Source organism: Lycium ferocissimum, chromosome 1 (assembly GCF_029784015.1).
Source record: "Lycium ferocissimum isolate CSIRO_LF1 chromosome 1, AGI_CSIRO_Lferr_CH_V1, whole genome shotgun sequence".
Taxonomy (NCBI): Eukaryota; Viridiplantae; Streptophyta; class Magnoliopsida; order Solanales; family Solanaceae; genus Lycium; species Lycium ferocissimum.
Window position 1 is genome coordinate 16,296,851 of NC_081342.1, and position 20,371 is coordinate 16,317,221.

Below are 20,371 nucleotides of genomic sequence, written 5' to 3' on the forward strand. Positions count from 1 at the left end.
GGTTGGCCCAAACTATGCCCACGCCTATCTGCACCTGACCATTCACTAAACCTGTCACCATTAAATAAATGATGTGTGAGTACGGATACTCAGGTATGCGTCATAGCCGCCACTCGTGGTGAGGTAAAAGTTACACACAAACAAATGATTTTGGCCCCTACCGCGTTGCCTAAAAACTAATTTCTAGATGGGGCGTCATGGCTGGCGCGACGCGCTCATATGTGCTCCTAGTCTGGCTGGCAAGCAGTTTCTAGTCCAAAGGCCTTAGCTTTTTGTAAGAATTGCCAAATGACAAACGGCTTAAAGTGTTAAGAACTAGGCTTGAAGGGCTTTAATTTGATATATAGTGCATAACATATTTATGTATAAATGGTAAGTTATGCTCGTCTAAAGTTAGGCATTGTGCCCACTCATTTGAAACTTTTGTCTGTCGTATAATTCTCAACTTGGCTTAGCTCGAGGGCTCTCCGTGAATGTTGAGAGAAGTGAAATATCAGTCACTTAAGCTAGGGGCATTGTAGTCTCTTCAGTTATTTACTAGTCATGTAATTAGTCTAATAGTTAGGTTGTTAAGGTAGTTAATGTTAGTTATAAAATGCTAAGAGCCTTCTGTACTCAATCAGATTTTGGAATACAATTTTATCTTCTTCCTCTCCTCAACTGTCTCTTCTTTCATCTCAAGATCTTGTTCTTCATTTCTACAATTCAATCACTGAAAAGAACATGGTATCAGAGCGGATCAACGATCTGCATATGTGTTGAACCAATTTCTCAATGTTCTTCATTTTTCAAAATCTCAAATTTCAATTCCGTTGTTTAATCTCTGATTCATTCGAAATTCAATCTTCTTGATATCAAGAACAATGTCTCCAAATGGTGAACACATTGGACAACAATCTGATGCACAAGTTCTCAACAATAGGACGACTGCAAACAACAATATGGTAATCAAGTTCCAGGAGTCGACTATCATCACCCTCTCTGCTTGTCTTCTTCAGATGTTAGTGGGATTCATAGCATCTCATTCCAATTAATAGGTATAGAGAACTATGCTATGTGGTTTAGGCTAATGAGAATTACTTTAATGGGTAGAAATAAAATGGGTTTAGTTGATGGTACTTGCAAAAAGGAATTTTACCCTGAGTCTTTGTGGAACCACTGGGAACGTGTAAATGCAATAGTATTGTCTTGGTTAATGAATGTAGTTGCTAAAAATCTATTAGGAGGCATTATGTATGCTTCAGATGCTAGTGAAGTATGGAAAGAATTATGAGAAAGATTTACCAAAGTGGATGGTTCAAGAACTTTTAATCTTCATAAAGAAATAGCCATACTCTCACAAGGAACCAATTCTATAACTGTTTACTTCTCAAGATTGAAAAATCTCTGGGAAGAGTTTCATGCCTTAGTACCAGCACCAGCTTGTAACTGTCCAAAGTCAAAAGAATTTATTGAACATCTTCACAAACTAAAACTGTTTCAATTCCTCATGGGGTTAAATGAGTCTTACTTACAAGCTAGGAGTCAGATCCTTTTAATGACACCAATGCCATCTGTAAACCAAGTTTATTTCATAATTGTTAGTGGTGAAAGCCAAAATTCAGTAGGAGCTACAACTTGTATAATGGGGGCAAATCCAACTGGTGTACAAGGGGTTTATGACACAGCTTTGTACTCAAGAAATGGGGGGAATCAAAACCACAATGCTCAGAAGTTTAAAAGGAACTATAACTTGTTTTGTGAGATTTGCAAAATCAAAGGACACACTAAAGAAACCTGTTATAAGGTGGTAGGATACCCTCAAGGGTATAGGTTCAAGAAGAGGTTCAATAACTCAAATGCTACATACAATGGAAATAATGCTAGTTCAGCCTACAATGTGGTTGCTGAAAACTCTGGACAATTTGGAGAAAATCAAAAAATGCAAGGAGAAGGTGCAGATTCTCAAGTCTTTGCTTAGGCCAAGACATTTGGTCAACCTTCAGGGTCAGGATCAGGGTCACAAAGCCAACATGAGTATTGGTCATTTACCAGGGATCAATACCAATAAATCCTGCAGTTTTTGAATAAGGCACCAGAAACAGTCCATGCAACAAATATAATAGGTAATGCAACAGGTATGGATATTTCTTCAGCTGCTCAAAGCTGTATTCACCATTGGATAGTAGACACAGGAGCTACTAATCATATGGTAGCTGACCTGAATCTACCTGAAAAAGAAACTGTATGTCAACCAGAAATATCAGAGAAAGTTTTTCTCCCAAAGGAAGAGATATCTCTAGTCAAACACATGGGATCATGTACTTTACCAAACAAAAATACTATAACTGATGTATTTTATCTTCCACAGTTTAAGTTTAATTTGCTATCAATTGCTAAACTAACCAAAGAGTTAAGGTGTTCTGCAACTTTCTTTCCTGACTTCTTTGTGTTTTAGGATCTCTTAAGTGGCAAGGTGAAGATGATTGGTAAAGAGGATAGGGGCTTGTACATTTTGTCAAGTAGCTCAGACACAAAAGAAGTTTCATTAGCAGCCAGTATTTCTAGTAATTCAGTTCCTGCACTTAATTCAACCTCACATCAGGATATAGCTAGATGGCATAAAAGATTTGGTCATGTTTCTATCACAGTATTAAAGAAAGTTCTATCAGCTAGCATAGATTCTATTACTGAAACTGTACGCAAGTGTACTGTATGCCCATGTGCAAAGTAGACTAGGCTATCTTTTCATGTCAGAACTTTTGCTCTAGTTGCTTTGAATTGTTACATATGGATCTGTGGGGATCCTATAGAATTCCTACTCATGAAGGAAATAAATACTTTTTGACTGTGGTTGATGACTACTCTAGAATGACTTGGATATTCCTTTTAAAGCTTAAGTCTGATGTTTGTACTATTTTACAACAATTTCTAACCTATGTTCATACTCAGTTTGATAAATTAGTAAAAACAATAAGAACTGACAATGGCACTGAATTTACAAACACAACATGTACAAACTTATTTCTAAAGTTAGGAATTCTTCATCAAACTTCATGTGCTTATACTCCTCAACAAAATGGAGCGGTTGAGAGAAAGCATAGACACATTCTAGAAGTAACAAGGGCCATTAGATTTCAGGCTCATATTCCTATTAAATTCTGGGGGTTATGTGTCAAAGCTGCTGTCTACATAATTAACAGACTACCTAGTGCAATAATCGACAACAAAACTCATTATGAGAGACCGTATGGTAAAAAACCAGCACTACATCATTTGAGAGTGATTAGATGTTTAAGTTTTGCAAAATTTTTTGAATGAAACTGATAAACTGCAGCCAAGAGCAATAATAGCTGCTCATGTGGGACATGCAGAAACACAAAAAGGTTACATATTATATGATTTAACTAATCATACATTCTTTGTCAACAGAGATGTGACTTTCAAAGAAGACATATTTCCATTCAAGTCTAAGGAACAGAAACAACAGACTCATATATTTACTTACAATGGCTTGAACAACATTGATCCACCTACATGGTTCTCTAGAGACTCAACTACTAACAATCTGCAAGAATAACAAAATCATCCTGCAAAACCAGATTTGATACAAGAAACACTTGAACATTATGAAGAACACTTACCTGATGAGATCCATGCAGAGAACTTGCAGGATCAAAATGAGCCTGCAGCTGATTACAATCCACAACCTGCTCCTACACCAACAATAACTGTTCCTACACCACCAATAGAGATAAGAAAATCAGTAAGGGGCAAGAAACCACCAGTGTGGATGAAGATTTTGTGGTACTAAATGTTCAGCAAACACCACATGCCATGGCAAACTACATTTCCTATGAGAACATATCAACAACTTATCAAGCATATCTATCCAAGATGTTTAATTCTACTGAACCAAAGAACTACAAAGAAGCGATTCTGAGATCCCGGAGGATTAAAGCCACTGGTGAAATTGATGTCTTGCAGAACAATCACACATGGGACATTGTAGAACTGCCACCAGGAAAACAAGCAATAGGGTGCAAATGGATTTACAAGGTGAAGTATAAATCAACAAGTGAAATTGAGAGGTTTAAGGCAAGATTGGTAGCCAAAGGTTATACTCAAAAGAAGGGCATTGACTACCAAGAGACTTTAAGTCTAGTGGTAAAAATGAAAACAATCTTGACCGTTTTATCCATTCTTTGCACAAAGAAACTGGAACATACAACAGATGGATGTTTTCAATGCTTTTCTTTAAGGTGATTTAACTGATGAGATTTATATGGAATTACCTTAGAGATTTTAGAGTCAGGGGGAGAAGCAGCCAGTTTGTAGACTCAAGAAATCCCTATATGGACTAAAGCAAGCTCCAAGATAGTAGAATGCAAAACTGTCTGAGGCTTTGCTAATTTTCCAGTTCAAACAAAGTGAATATGATCATTCACTGTTCATCAAACAAGATAAATTAGGATTGGTGTTTGTACTCATCTGTGTGGATGATATGCTTATTACAGGATATAGCATGCAAGTCATTGAAGAGACACAAAGACAAGCTGAAACAAGCCTTCAAAATGAAGGACTTGGGGGAGTTAAAGTACTTTCTTAGAATTGAGTTTGCAAGTTCTAAGAAAGGCACAGTGATGCACTAGAGGAAATAGACATTAGAATTGATATCTGAAACTGGTTTGAGTGGATCAAAACCAGCAGTAACTCTTATTAACACACACTGCAAGTTAACAACCAAGCAGCATGATGAATTGGTTAATGAGAATTCAGGTACTGAAAATGGGAATTCAAGTATTGAACATGATCCTCTAGCTGATCAAAGTACTTACCAAAGACTAATAGGCAAGTTACTTTACTTGACTGTGATAAGACCAGACATTGCTTTTGGAGTACAAACTTTGAGCCAATTTCTTCAACAACCAAAGAAATCTCACATGGAAGCTGCATTGAGGATTGTGAGATACATAAAAAATCAACCTGGACAAGGTGTTTTGCTATCAAGTAATCGAACAATACAATCGGCTTTTTTCTCGATCTTTGATTGGACCTCTTGCCCTCATACAAGAAAGTCGTGACAAGATACTTTGTGCAGTAGGAGATTCACTAGTTTCCGAAATCCAAGAAACAATGTTGTTTCGAAGAAGTTTTGAAGCTAAATATAGAAGAATTGCCACTATTGTAACAGAATTTATTTGGCTACTTGGACTCATGAAAGAACTTGGAATGGAAGTCAAGCAACCTGTAAACATTTTCACTGACAGTAAAGCTGCAATTCAGCTTGCAGCTAATCCAGTTTATCATGAAAGAATAAAACATATCGAAATCGACTGCCACTTCATTAGAGAGAAGATAACTCAATGCTTAGTAGCTACTAAGTATATTCCTACACAAGAGCAACCTGCTGACCTACTAACTAAAGGATTGAACAGGGTTCAACATCAGTATCTAAGTTCCAAGCTAGGAGTTCTTAACATTTTCTCACTTCCTAGCAGGAGGGGGAGTGTTGAGAGAAGTGAAATATCAGTCACTTAAGCTAGGGGCAGTGTAGTCTTTTCAGTTATTTACTAATCATGTAATTAGTCCAATAGTTAGTTAGGTTGTTAAGGTAGTTAATGTTAGTTATAAAAGGCTAAGAGCCTTCTGTACTAAATCAGATCTTGGAATACAATTTTATCTTCTTCTTCTGCTCAACTATCTCTTCTCTCATCTCAAGATCTTGTTCTTTATTTCTACAATTCAATCACTGAAAACAACAGTAAATATACACTTTGTACAGTTATTATCATGTTCAATTGATGTAGTGCTAGTCCTTAGCATTTTTGGCAGGCAAAATAATAATTTAACCTTGTTAGCACACTTTTAGTACTAAACTCAACTCAAACAAAGTTCTGAGGTGCTATAGTAATAAGTTGAGAGTTGGGCCAAAATTGCTAAATATTTTGCCTTTTAAGAATCAGTGTTTAACTTTCATCCCCATTTAAAAAATTTAGCAAATATAAATATCCGCTAGAACTTTTCTTACTCCTCCTTATTCTTCGTTTTCTACTTCTTCTCAATTTTCTTTGTATACTGTAGAAAATTGAAAATCTATTACTTATTTGTAGTTTGTTTGGATTGGTTTGGTTGAAGAAACTTGAAACACCATCGATGGGTTTTTGTGAGCTTCATTGTTGAAGAAGACAAAGTAAGTTATTGATCTCTGTAGGTTTCAGAACTTGTGAACAATTTGTTCCAAATTTACGATTCTATTAAGACTAAAGTCCTGGTGCCGCGAGGACTTGTGAATAATTTGTTCCAAAATTACAATACAAATGATACTAGAGTCTTGATGATCCGCTAGGAGTTATGGCAATGCAAATCTTCGCTTATCCATCCAAACTTCTGGCTATCCGCTAAGACTTATTTAAACTAGGTCAACACTGTTAAGCTCCAAGCAATGACCCGCGTGCGCCAAGTTATGACAATTGACATGTAAGTTAATTATAATTTACTAAACTTATTTAAATTGACACAGAAGTTATCATATTTGTGCAAATCACCAAATTCAAGCATGGCAGAGGGCCCACTATCTAGAATGGGAATGGGGTTAATATAAAATATTATCACGAAGATGCTAGCTAAATTAAATACCATAAGACCAAAAAAAAAAGGATAAGGAGAGACAAATTGTTTTTGCTACTCCTATTAAGAATTAAGGTTGTTTTGAAAACTACTTAAAAAGAGGGATTATTGTGGTTTACTTTAGGGGTGTTCATGGTTCGGTTTGGGTCGGTTATTGATTAAAATCATAATCAAACCAATTTAGTCGGTTTTTAAATGTCTAAAACCATAACCAAACCAAATAAAATAATAATCACCGGTTTGGTTATTGTCGGTTTGGTTCGATTTTTCGATTTATGACTAGTAGTCATGAGACTTATTAGTAAAACATTAAAAAGTTGAAAAAGACATGTCTTTGTCTTTTTTTTGTTCAAACGATAACTTTTATTTATGGTTTAAGGTGGAACATACATCATAGAAACATTTTCACTATTAGTGATAGTGTAGTACTCAAGTTACGAAAGTTGCTAAACTATTACATATAGAGCTAAAAACTAACTTAGTAGTGCATTTTGCACCATTTTTGTCATCTTAATACACATACACGAAAATAAAGTAGAGCGTAGGAGCTTTTAGTTGTTGTTACAAACATACATATTTATTAAACATAAAGACTACCTAAAATTAAAATGAAAATATATGAAATAAAAAAACTTTGTGTGATGATCCCAAACTTTGGGGCAGTACTTGCATTTTGCCCTCAATTCTCCCATTTTATTAAAAAAATTTTGTGTAATGATCCCAAACTTCAGATGTTTGTCTATCATTATCCCCAAGGCTAGGGTCTCGACTACAAGGAGTTATTCTTTTCTGCTTTTTAGGAGGATTACCCACGGAAGAAGTATTAGGGCATTACCATGTGCTTGAGTTGCAGCAAATGTTGATATTACTAAAGTATCTTCCATAGAAACCTCAAAATCTACAACCTTTGTCCTTTTTATATGAAAAATATTAGAAGTTTAGGTCCTATTCAGACAAGAAAAAAGAAAGGTATAAATTCGAAAAAAAGAAGAAGAAACAACCTAAAATCAAATGGCTGACAAAGAAAGGCTAAAAATTTAAGTTAAAGACATTAGACTCTAACGTGAGCTTCTGTTAGTAGGTTTACACTTAACACTTAAAGAGTTAAAAGACTTAAAGACATGGGCTTGGATATATTCTTAAAAACATGAGCCTTAAACAATCATGTGAAATAAGTAGACCAAAAATCAAATTAATGATTAAAAGGTATAAAATATTTATAATTATTTATGAAAAACTAATATTATACATATAAATAATTATAAAATTTATGTATATAATTTATCGGTTTGGTTCGGTTATTTATTCGGTTATTTTTTAATAGAACCATAACCAAATCAAATATTATCGGTTTTTAAAATTTAAAACCAAATCAAACCAAACCAAACCAAATGTCGGATTTTTTATTCGGTTTGGTTAAATTTCCGATTTAGTTTTGGTTTTAACCAAAACCATGAAGAGCCCTAGACTTTACTTTACTCGTATCAGATCAAAGTTGGAGACATGATCTAAATATGAGTTGTCGATGCATTTATTTAATTTATTGAGGTTAGAATGGTGAGATCATGGAACTATTGAACAAATAAAATGTCGTGTGGATTTGTTGTGTGAATTTGTTATACTCGTCATACGTATGGATTGTCATGTGAGGCACATGTATTCGTTTTCAAAGGAATACATCCTTTTATAAATTGATTTATCATAATTAAGTGATAAATTAAAATAAAAGTGTGAATTAATAATTATGATTTAATAATAATACATAAAAAGAAATATGCTATATATTTATTAAGTTGGTGTAAATATGAAGGTTTGTCGGTAAACTAATCTGACATAAACTTATGTTCTTCAATTTTTAGTAAAGCTTGCTCTTGCTAAATAGAATATGACAATCTACTTCAGATATAAAAATAATTTCACACTGTTACTGAATATTTATGAAATGCTAATTGTCCCTTAAAGTAGCTATTTATTTAGAAAGAAAAAAGAAGATTTAAATAGACCCCCGTTCTGGCAACATTCTACTAACCAATTATTGCAAGGAAAAAAAATATATGACAAAATGGATTCACTAAAATTTTCTCCACAAATATCCCACAAGGAGCTGAATTATATACATTATACATTTGGCGCTAGAATATAAAACATTCCTTTACAAGTAAATATTAATTCTATGAATTAATTAATAATATACTTAAACAAAACAATAAAAAAATACTCAAAATTATTGTCTGATTGCAGGTGTCTCCAAATTAGATTGGGGAAATCAAATAATAAGCAGTTTTATAAGGAGGACAACCAACTAGCCGGTACATTTACAAGAATTAGCCTATGGAAGATTGTGTATATATATATTTATTACTATATTTTATACACTATGTACATATTTTATAAATTAGAAGGTCGAATGACATTTAATTGTAATTTTCCCAAAAAGACGAGGGAAAATAGAATTGCAAAGTAAGGGCGGTATGAAAATTCTAGTGGGCTGGGCTTAGTAATAATTGAAGTAAAAAGCTCCTATATAGAATCGGATCTATTTGAACTATACACATCATCCTCAAAACACTATTGTTATTTTCTCTCACAAATATTAATTCTGTGGTCTACACAAGGTCAAGTCATCACCTGCAAAGGTACCTTTTTCTATATTCTATTCAAATTCATTACTTTTAAAGCAATATCAAAGTCGGATCTAATACTAGTACACCCACTTATAGAAATGTATGTGTCATTTTTGGTACGCGGGATAAGGTGAGATATCTCAGGATTAAGTTTGAAATTAAAATATATAATTTATCGGGGATAAATTTTTATACCTTGGACAAAACATAGTATAAATTTAATCCCAAACTTAATCCTGGATTATAATCCCAGAATAATTTAGTCTACGAACCTATTAAATTTGTAGCTTAAATGTGTGATTTTATGGATTGTGAAATGGTGTGATTATTAGCTGCGGTGGCCTGGGAACCCAACAAGCCATTGGTGATAGAGGATGTACAGGTGGCACCACCACAGGCGGGTGAAGTTCGTGTTAAAGTTCTTTATACTGCTCTCTGCCATACTGATGCTTATACATGGAGTGGCAAGGTAATTTAATCTACTCTCTCGGTTTGATTTGTTTATGCAGTTTTGAAGTTGGCCGGACGGTGGCGGAGCGGGGATTTTATTTTTAGGGGTTCGAAAAATATGAAAAAGTAAATATACGAAGAAGTCAAGGGGTTCATCATTTACTACATACACATAAAAAATAATTTTAACCTTGTATACACAACCTAATTTTTCGCCGAGAGGGTTCGGATGAACCACCTGGAGTTTGTTGGATATTGGAATCAAATAGTTGTCAGGAAAGGAAAGAGGCGTTATTTTGGGAACGGACTAAAAAGGAAAGTAAGACAAACAAATTGAAACGGGAGGAATATATCTATATGTATACATCTTTCTCCATGGACTAGTAGAGTAGTAGTTATTGATTTTACTCTAGTATTTGTCTAGATTATAGACAAATGATTTTAGGATGATATTTGCTGTTTAAAAATAAGTAAGAAACCCACTTATTTTCCTGAAAAACAATTTTCAAGAAAACATTTTTCATGGAAAACAATTTCCTTTCGTACCGAACACACCTTAAATGCACAATCAGACAAACGGAACACCGGTCTCAAGCCAGATAAAGGAGTAGTTATGTGGTCTAAAATTTGATGAATCCTTAAAGTACCTGCTGAATAGAGTGGAATGGGTTACAAAGGATCATTAAGCTGACCCCAACTGATTTGGGATTCGTGAATAAGCGGATTGATTGCTGAATCAGAGAATAGAGTTGAAGCGTTTTTCATTTCTGCAATAATATTAATTTGCTTTTGGGTGGCTAATATTGTGACATATCATTACATTCCCACAAAAAGCAGTTAAACTGGTGCAAATCTTCGCTCATCCATCCAAACTTCTAGCTATCTGCTAAGACTTATTGAAACTAGGTCAACACCGGTAAGCTCCAAGTTATGACCCGCGAGCTCCAAGTCATGACAATTGACATGTAAGTTAATTTTACTAAACTTATCTAAAATCTAAATTGACACAGAAGTTATCATATTCGTGCAAATCACCAATTTCAAGCAGGGCAGAGGGCCCACTATCTTGATTGGGAATGGGGTTAATATAAAATATTATCACGAAGATGCAAGATAAATTAAATAGCACCATAAGACCAACAAAAAGATAAGGAGAGACAAATTGTTTTTGCTATTAAGAATTAAGGTTGTTTTGAAAACTATTTTATTGCATTTTAATAAGGGATAACTAATAAACAAGAGGGATATTGTGGTTTACCTTACTCGTATCAGATCAAAGTTGGAGACATGATCTAAATATGAGTTGTCAGTTGCATTTATTTAATTTATTAGAATGGTGAGATCATGGAACTATTGAACAAATAAAATGTCGTGTGGATTTGTTGTACTTGTCATACTTATGAATACACTAGTGTGATTGCCCGCGCTACGCGCGGCTATAAAAAAGATATAAATATGAATAGATATTAATGTTCAATATTTTTTAATGAAACATCTTTTCATGATTCTTTAAATAATCTATACATAATCTTTTAATAAAAAAGATATAAATATGAATAGATATTAATGTTCAATATTTTTTAATGAAACATCTTTTCATGATTCTTTAAATAATCTATACATAATCTTTTAACTAAAAGAATATTGAGTGACATTTAACCGAAAGAATATTGAGAAACATTATAATCGAATTTGAAACTCATTTAATGTCAACTTGAATGGAAGTTAGAAAAAGTAATGAAAAAGCTGAAGGCAAGCCTAAGAGATAATCTGATTTATTTAATTCTCTGTAAACGACGTAATACATGTTTAAAATATAAAATAAGAAAATGTTTTCATTCATATGTGTATGTGTATACACAAACTATTTAAACTTAATAAGGGTGCTAACATTAATATATAGAATATCTAAAAAGGTGGATTTGCCTCGATTATTTGTTAACATGTGGGCTGAAGCATTTTAATTATGCTTTAAACTTGAGCTCTTTAATAGTACAACTTTTTCTTTAGTAGAAACTTTTGAAATTTATATAAAAAAAAAATGGCAACATCCATTTGTTGGACTTTACTAATGAAAGCAAACAGTTGATATATCAGTGAATTTGAAATGACTGTAAGTTCCCAATAATAAATTTTTATATTAACTTTTTTTTCATGATAAAAAAAGGGCCGACTTCCGTTTAATGTCGAACTATTAGCTAATTCATACACTGTGTTATTTGAAGCATATACTTTTATGTAAAATACAACTTAATATACTTTACCAATGAAAGTTATGTAACTTTTGTATAAATTTTAAAGAGTACTAAAAAGGTAAAATTATAACTAAAATTTTGAAGAATTCGTTTTATAGCTATAATAGCCGTACAGATAAAAATATTCAATTCAGTTTCAGTAGTATATTCAGAAATGGAATTTAATTTTACGGATATGATATGTTAATACTAAAACCAAACCATTTAGCATGCAAAAATAATGGCAATCAGAGAAATAACCAACTAATTTCTATAGACAATTCTAACAGTCGTATTATTTGACAGTTTATCACATCTCTAATAATCACCTAGTAAAATAATGAAAAACAAACAAAGAAAGAGGAATTAGTTACGGAGCGAAAACAATGAACAAGTAAAAAAAACAAATAAACAATTAGTATGAATAAAATTAAGTCATTTAACTATTCAGATTATAAGAAAATTACATACCTTGCATGTGGTCCAAAAGAGATGTGAAATAACTTTTTTCGCAAAGTCAAATATGAAGAACACTACTTGTGGATATTGTCAAATTTCCCCATAGTCATTTTCTAGTCTTCTTTTTCATTTGTCCACCATTTGGTCTCCTCCTCCTCCCTCCTCTTCTTTATCCCTACAAGAAAATACATCACAAAAATCGATAGACTATGAATAAGAATTGTAAAGAAATACTAAAAATTAATTTACTGAATGAGAATTACGACAAATAAAATCATCCACAATTTTTTTTTAAAATAGTCCTAATGCACAGCCAAAAATGAACAACACAAGGGAATAGCTTACCCAAAAAAGAGAAGAATAAGAAGATATATAGGTCACGAAATAGTGTATCAAAAGGCAGAGGAATGAAATTTACTGTAATTATCAGTTTCTAATTAATTATCAAGAAAATGGCTTTACGTTGATTATTATGAGTAAATATTGCTGTTACGTGGATCAACAGAGGGTTACTTGGGAATTGGGATTAATTAGTTGTACGTGGGATCACAGAGGGTTAAACGGCAAAGCTTATTTAAGGCTTTTGTTAATTCAATAGCTTATTTATGGCTTTTCTTAATTCAATTATTTAGTAAATTATGTAGAGAAATGAAGGCAAAATTGTCAAAAAAAAAAAAAGGAGAAAAAAGATAAATGTCGATAAGTAGAGAGGTCTTGGCATGGGATTGTTTATCTTTAAAAAAACTTTTATATTATATATAGATATAGATGTGAGGCACATGTATCCTTTTAAAGGATTACATCCTTTAATAAATTGATTTACTATAATTAAGTGATAAATTTAAAATAAAAATGTGTATTAATTAATTATAATTTAATAATAATATGTTGATTTGGTGTAAATACGAAGGTTTTTTGGTAAACTAATCTGACATAAACTTATGTTCTTCAATTTTTAGTAAAACTTTCTCTTGCTAAATAGAACATGACAATCTACTTCAGATATAAAAATATAATTTCACATTGTTACTGAATACATTATGAAATGCTAATTGTCACTTAAAGTAGCTATTTACAAAGAAAAAAAATTAGATAGACCCCGTTCTCGCAACATTCTACTAACCAATTATTGCAAGGAAAAGAAATAGCAAAAGGAATTGGCTTCAAATTTTCTCCACAAATATCCCACTAGAAGCTGAATTATATCACATTTTGGCGCTAGAATATAATTACATTACTTTAGAAGTAAATGTTGATTCTATGAATTAATTATTATCTCAAGAACATATAATAAAAATACTCAAAACTGTTGTCTGATTACACGTGTCTCGTGATTAGACTGGGAAATCAAATATGAAGCATATTTATATGGAGACCAACAAACAACTCGCCGATACATTTACAAGAATTAGCCTATATAAGAATAATGAAAGTAGTTTTTTATCTTTCGATGACGGCCCAAACCTTATGCATTAAAATACTATAGACAAGATTTGAAAGGGACATGTTTCGTTAGAAATATTTCTAAATAGTATTTTGATGAAGTAGTTATACTCCACTTAATATTTTTCTTGTTCCAATTTAGATAACATAATTAATTTTTAGTTTGTTCTAAAAGAATATCATACTTCTATATTTCGAAATAATCTAATTTTAATAGTTCTCATTTTACTTTAATAAAATAATTTATAGTCACAAAATATCTAAGATTCATTTTAAATCATAACTTTTCTTTTTAAATTTTCAGTCAAACAGTTAAACATAGACTAGAATTAAAGAGTACTGTAAAATGTTTATGTTTAGTTAGTAGAAAACAGATAAGGAAAGAAAATACTCTCTCTGTTTCACAATAAGTGTCTACTTAAACTTTTTATTTGGTTCGAAATAAGTGTTCACTTTCTTGAGAAAAGATTAATTATTTTCTTTCAAATTTATCTATATTTAGATAAGTGAATTTTTATTTATCAAAAAATCACAATAATTCGGCAGAATTTAATTAAGACTAGTCTATGGGCAGGGTGAGAATTCTAGCGGGCTGGGCTTAGTAATAATTGAAGTAAGAAGCTCCTATATAGAATCGGATCTATTTGAACTATACACATCATCCTCAAAACACTATTGTTATTTTCTCTCACAAATATTAATTCTGTGGTCTGTAATTTGAGTTCCAAAATCATGGCTACACAAGGTCAAGTCATCACCTGCAAAGGTACCTTTTTCTATATTCTATTCAAATTCATTACTTTTAAAGCAATATCAAAGTCGGATCTAATACTAGTACACCCACTTATAGAAATGTATGTGTCACTTGTATTTTTGGTGCGCGGATAAGGTGAGATATGTCAGGATTAAGTTTGAGATTAAAATATATTATTTATCCGGGATAAATTTTTATAGCTTGGACAAAACACAGTATAAATTTAATCTCAAATTTAATCCTGGGTTATAATCCCAGAATAATTTAGTCTGCGAACCAAACGACCCGTTTAAGTTAGTAGCTTAATGTGTGATTTTATGGATTGTGAAATGGTGTGATTATTAGCTGCGGTGGCCTGGGAACCCAACAAGCCATTGGTGATAGAGGATGTACAGGTGGCACCACCACAGGCCGGTGAAGTTCGTGTTAAAGTTCTTTATACTGCTCTCTGCCATACTGATGCTTATACCTGGAGTGGCAAGGTAATTTAATCTACTCACTCGGTTTCAATTTGTTTGTCTGGTTTTGAGTTGACCCGGACAGTGGCGGAGCCAGAATTTTCACCTAGGGGTTCAAAAATATGAAGAAGTAAATATACGAAGAAGTCAAGGGGTTCATCATTTACTACATACACATAAAAAATAATTTTAACCTTGTATACACAACCTAATTTTTTGCCGAGGGGGTTCGGATGAACCACCTGCAGCCTACCTAGCTCCGCTCCTGGACGCGGAGTTTAAGAAATTAAACAAGATTTTGAATCTTGTGGTCAAAGATATGTAGAATGTACTAAAATGTTCTTTAATCTTGTGGTCTTAAACATGTCATGTTGGATATTGGAATCAAAGAGTTGTCAGGAAAGGAAAGAGGCGTTATTTTGGGAACGGACTAAAAAGGAAAGTAAGACAAACAAATTGAAACGGGAGGAATATATCTATATGTATACATCTTTCTCCATGGACTAGTAGAGTAGTAGTTATTGATTTTACTCTAGTATTTGTCTAGATTATATACAAATGATTTTAGGATGATATTTCTTGCTTAAAAATAAGTAAGAAACCCACTTATTTTCTTGAAAAACAATTTCCAAGAAAACATTTTTCGTGGAAAACAATTTCCTTTCATATCAAACACACCTTAAGTGCACAATCAGACAAACGGAACACCGGTCTCAAGCCAGATAAAGGAGTAGTTATGTGGTCTAAATTTGATGAATCCTTAAAGTACCTGCTGAATAGAGTGGAATGGGTTACAAAGGATCATTAAGCTGACCCCAACTGATTTGGGATTGGTGAATAAGCAGAGTGATTGCCGAATCAGAGAATAGAGTTGAAGCGTTTTTCATTTCTGCAATAATATTGATTTGCTTTTGGGTGGCTAATATTGTGACATATCATGACATTCCTACAAAATGCAGTTCAACTGGTGCAAAAGGTAATTTTCCTTATGGATTTTCATAGAAACATGCATTCCCAGATTTTGAGCTTCTTCAGAACATATATGCTCAAGGGTATTCTCAGAATGCCAACAATTTCTAGTTCTTTCTTTGGGAAATTTCCCACAACTCATTATATTTGTGGAAATTAGTACTTTGGGAAACGATAAATTTGGAGTCAATGGTTTTAGATCATTTGTTTATTAAATTATTTGTGGTTGTTTGGTATAGTCATTCACAATTTAACACGTGTTTCTTTTTCCTTGAAGGATCCTGAGGGTCTCTTCCCATGTGTTCTTGGTCATGAGGCTGCAGGGTACATGCTCTCTTTATGTCGTAGCATTTTATTTGAATGTAGTAGCTTCCATTGAAGCAAAACAAGAGTTTTATCTGGATACCCTTTTTCTTGATCTTAGCCCTCTAAAATTTGCAGGATAGTAGAAAGTGTTGGTGAAGGAGTGACCGAGGTTCAGCCGGGAGACCATGTTATACCTTGTTACCAGGCAGAATGCAGAGAATGCAAGTTCTGCAAATCAGGAAAGACCAACCTTTGTGGTAAAGTAAGGGCTGCTACTGGAGTGGGAGTTATGATGACTGACCGCAAGAGTCGATTCTCAATCAATGGAAAGCCGATCTATCATTTCATGGGAACTTCAACCTTCAGTCAGTACACCGTTGTTCATGATGTTAGTGTTGCAAAGATTGACCCAGTAGCTCCTCTGGAGAAAGTCTGCCTTCTTGGATGTGGTGTTCCAACCGGTAACTTGATTTCTAAACCTAATATGTGATTGAACTAATATCTTGCGGTTTCCTCGAAGCTAAGTCATGAAATATCTTCTGTATTTAATGCTGGACCTTGCTCCATTTCTAATCTGTTCTTTATCGATAATATATAATTGTAATAAACTGTTGGACTGGTCCTCGAAGTTGCAGTTTCATGCCACTTCATCATCATACTATTAGTTGTTCTTATTGATTCCTTAATCTCTCAGTTTCTGTTAAAATTACTGCAACGCTTGACACCTGCCAAATTGAGAGCACTTCTGAGACAATGTGATTGTAAAGTCTAGACAGGATTTTGAGAGAAAATACCCCAAAGTAAAAGCTAAAAGAAAGAGAAGTAAAAGAAGAATGGAAAGTAAAAAAGGAAATTAAAACCAAGTATCATAGTGGGGCTCTTAGTGTATTAATGATTGATAGAGCAAGGATGGAAATGCATTTAGGTATATTGGTTAGGGAGCAGATCGTCATAGTAATTTGATCTATATGAGTTACTAGATAGTGCCTTTTGGTTGGTTAACCCAAGTGTCCATCTTATCTATCATTTTTCATTAAAACTTCAAGCTGGTTTATTCCCTAGATACCCCAAGAGGAAGAAATAAAAAAATCATAGAATGCCCATCTTTCTATGTCCCTTTGTTTTGCCAATATGTTGTGTTTTATTTAGTTTTAATTAATGGCTAATTACACTCTTCCTTATCCTCCTTGCGTTTTTACATTGTGTATTTGCTGTCTTTAGGCCTTGGAGCTGTTTGGAACACTGCCAAAGTTGAACCAGGTTCCATTGTTGCTGTCTTTGGCCTGGGAACAGTTGGTCTTGCTGTAAGTATCTAACAATATGATTGTGTGTCAATAATTAAACTCCTTTAATATATTTATGTAATCTATCAATTTGCTTGTTAGGTGGCGGAGGGTGCAAAAACTGCTGGTGCTTCGCGGATTATTGGGATTGATATTGACAGCAAAAAGTTCGATAGAGGTACAGCTTTGTCCAATCTGTCTTAAGATTGTCTTTTAGGAATTGTAAGTATATGATTAGGTTCAGAGTGTATTTTACATCACATTTGTCAGAACTTGAGCTACTCCCTAGATCACTTTATGGTAGACTTCAAATACAAGTTACTAATGTTCAATCAAAAGCCAAATCCCCTAGGGCTTTGGTTCAATGGTAAGAGCGTGTCTCATGATGTGTGGATTAGGTGCACACCACGAGTTTGAACCCTGTTGCAAACAAAAACCTTGTATGTAAGTGGAGAAGGGTACAGGGGCGGGGCGTTACCGCCGAGTTTTGAACCGTGGGCCCTTTGGCCCACGGGAATTTCACGGTTATTTAAAAAATGTTAGTTAAAAGACGACAACTAATTAGCATTTTCATAAAAAAAAAAAAAAAAAAAAACCGACAAGTAATTTCAGATTTAGATGTATATATGTAGGCGCACTTGTAGATTATATGTTTTATGAGTGCTTACAAGAATTTTTATATATCATCACTATGTCATAGTGGTAAATTGTGTAGAGAGCTTCCTTTTGGAATGGAATATAATGGTAATGGAAAAGCAAAAGAAGCCTAGTAATGATAAGTTGTCTTTATTCCCTTATCCTTTCTACAAAATCAAATGCAACAGCCATTTCTCCAACTAGAATGAGATAGATCTACTAGAAAGGATGCCGAACATTACCTTAGCTGATAGGTCTTAAAACCTTGGTTTCAACCAGTCAAATCCTATTGGTGCATTTTCTCCTCTTCGATTTTGCTGTCGATGCTAAAGCTCAATCTGTTATTCCATGACCTCTCTCTAGCTAATTTGATATAATTTCAAGCTTTAAAAATTCGAAGGCAAGAGATATAATATTCCTTGACAAATCATTTGACACATATTGGAATATGGAAGCAACACCATAGATATATCTTTCTGAAACTTTCAGATTAGATGTCATAATTTTATCACTCATATATCTTGATTATCATCTGTATATTTCTGTATGATAAGCAGTAGATCACTCGTATAGAAGTCTGATGTATATATATGTTGTTTGATCTCAGAATAGTTCTCTTCCTGCATGCTGATTATAGGAGGAAACAACTTATGAAACAAAATAGTTTTGAGGCGTATGCCAGATTGAAAGTGACGGTGAAAGGACATCTGGTTAAATTTAATCTGATTCAAGAAATAGAATTTGGATCAAACTTGAGCAGCTCAACATTTTTCATGCTCTAGTGTCCTTAATTTTTTTCTGTTGTGAAGTTTTCACATCATCTCATCCATATATTAAACTGTTGTATGCAGCCAAAAATTTTGGTGTGACCGAATTCATCAATCCTAAGGAGCATGAGAAACCAATACAGCAAGTCATTGTGGATCTTACAGACGGGGGTGTTGATTACAGTTTTGAGTGCATTGGAAACGTATCTGTTATGAGGGCTGCTTTAGAGTGCTGTCACAAGGTAAATTATGCTAGTGTCTAATCAATAAAATTGGTATGGCAGTTTCCTCGCCTCTTCACTCCGTTGAAATAGCTTAGCTGCCCCGCCCTACGTTCCCCTATCTTTTTAATTTTCGTCTTTATGAAGAAATTAATCTATGTACAAGATACTGATACTGAATGTGTCCTGCAGGGTTGGGGAACCTCAGTGATTGTAGGTGTTGCTGCGTCTGGTCAGGAGATATCCACTCGTCCATTTCAGCTGGTGACTGGTCGTGTTTGGAAGGGAACCGCTTTTGGTGGTTTCAAAAGCCGATCACAAGTTCCTACGCTCGTGGACAAGTATTTGAAGAAGGTCAGTTTTTTCCTTTTCTAAAACTTTTTTCCACTTATTTCACCATTTGGCCACTGTTCATTTATCCAACTCTTCCATACTAACAGGAAATCAAGGTGGATGAGTACATCACTCATAATATGACGTTTGCGGACATAAACAAAGCTTTTGACTTGATGCATGATGGGGATTGCCTCCGGGTTGTCCTGGATATGTTTGCATGAAGTCTTTAGGCTCTTATGTTGCTGACTTGCTGGTTTTGTGCTGTTGCTCGGACACTATTTCCCTTTCCCTAATTATATGTGTGGAATAAAAAGAAAAGTGGGAAAAAGAGGATCAAGGGGACAAGAGGAACTCTTTTAAAGTAGGTGGCTTCTTGTTATCTTTCAAGTTAATGTTCTACTTTCAAGGCTGAACCACCATTGCTATGTTTCCATCAACAAATCTTCCGCTTTCTCAAGTACAAATATCTTTACCGTTGCTAAATGGACACATGAAAGGATAGGTTGCGCTTTTTGTTAAAACAAAATACCCTATTCGGGAGAGTAGTCGGAAATAGGTGTTAAAATGTTAGAATAAAGGGGAAAAATTGAAAAGGTAGTGCAAAGTAGGGGTGCAATGGTATAGCGTGACCTGTTATTTTATAAAATTTATATCATATTAGTTTTCAATTATTTTATTTTGTATAGTCAAAATTAGATTGTTCGAAATCGTTTCATCATCAAGGTTTTACATGGTATGGTAAATTTTTTATTTTTTTAAAAATTAAAACGTCATACGCATCTCACCATGCAAAATTCAAATAACACAATTAGAAAGAAATTA

General features: G+C 33.6%; 2 protein-coding genes across 2 annotated transcripts; both read left to right on the plus strand.

Moving 5' to 3' along the window:
• Positions 1-863: 863 nt before the first annotated feature.
• Positions 864-3,793, plus strand: LOC132062597 (uncharacterized). Its single transcript, XM_059455138.1, has 8 exons — positions 864-1,000; positions 1,093-1,233; positions 1,375-1,948; positions 2,060-2,332; positions 2,438-2,692; positions 2,932-3,261; positions 3,317-3,365; positions 3,582-3,793. Exons 1-8 carry the CDS (start codon positions 864-866, stop codon positions 3,791-3,793), a joined length of 1,971 nt encoding a protein of 656 aa, XP_059311121.1.
• A 10,630-nt stretch (positions 3,794-14,423) lies between these two features.
• Positions 14,424-20,032, plus strand: LOC132050257 (alcohol dehydrogenase class-3). Its single transcript, XM_059441427.1, has 9 exons — positions 14,424-14,585; positions 14,919-15,055; positions 16,278-16,324; positions 16,442-16,767; positions 17,528-17,610; positions 17,692-17,767; positions 19,077-19,234; positions 19,406-19,567; positions 19,654-20,032. Exons 1-9 carry the CDS (start codon positions 14,552-14,554, stop codon positions 19,768-19,770), a joined length of 1,140 nt encoding a protein of 379 aa, XP_059297410.1. The 5' UTR covers positions 14,424-14,551; the 3' UTR covers positions 19,771-20,032.
• The last annotated feature ends 339 nt before the right edge of the window (positions 20,033-20,371 follow it).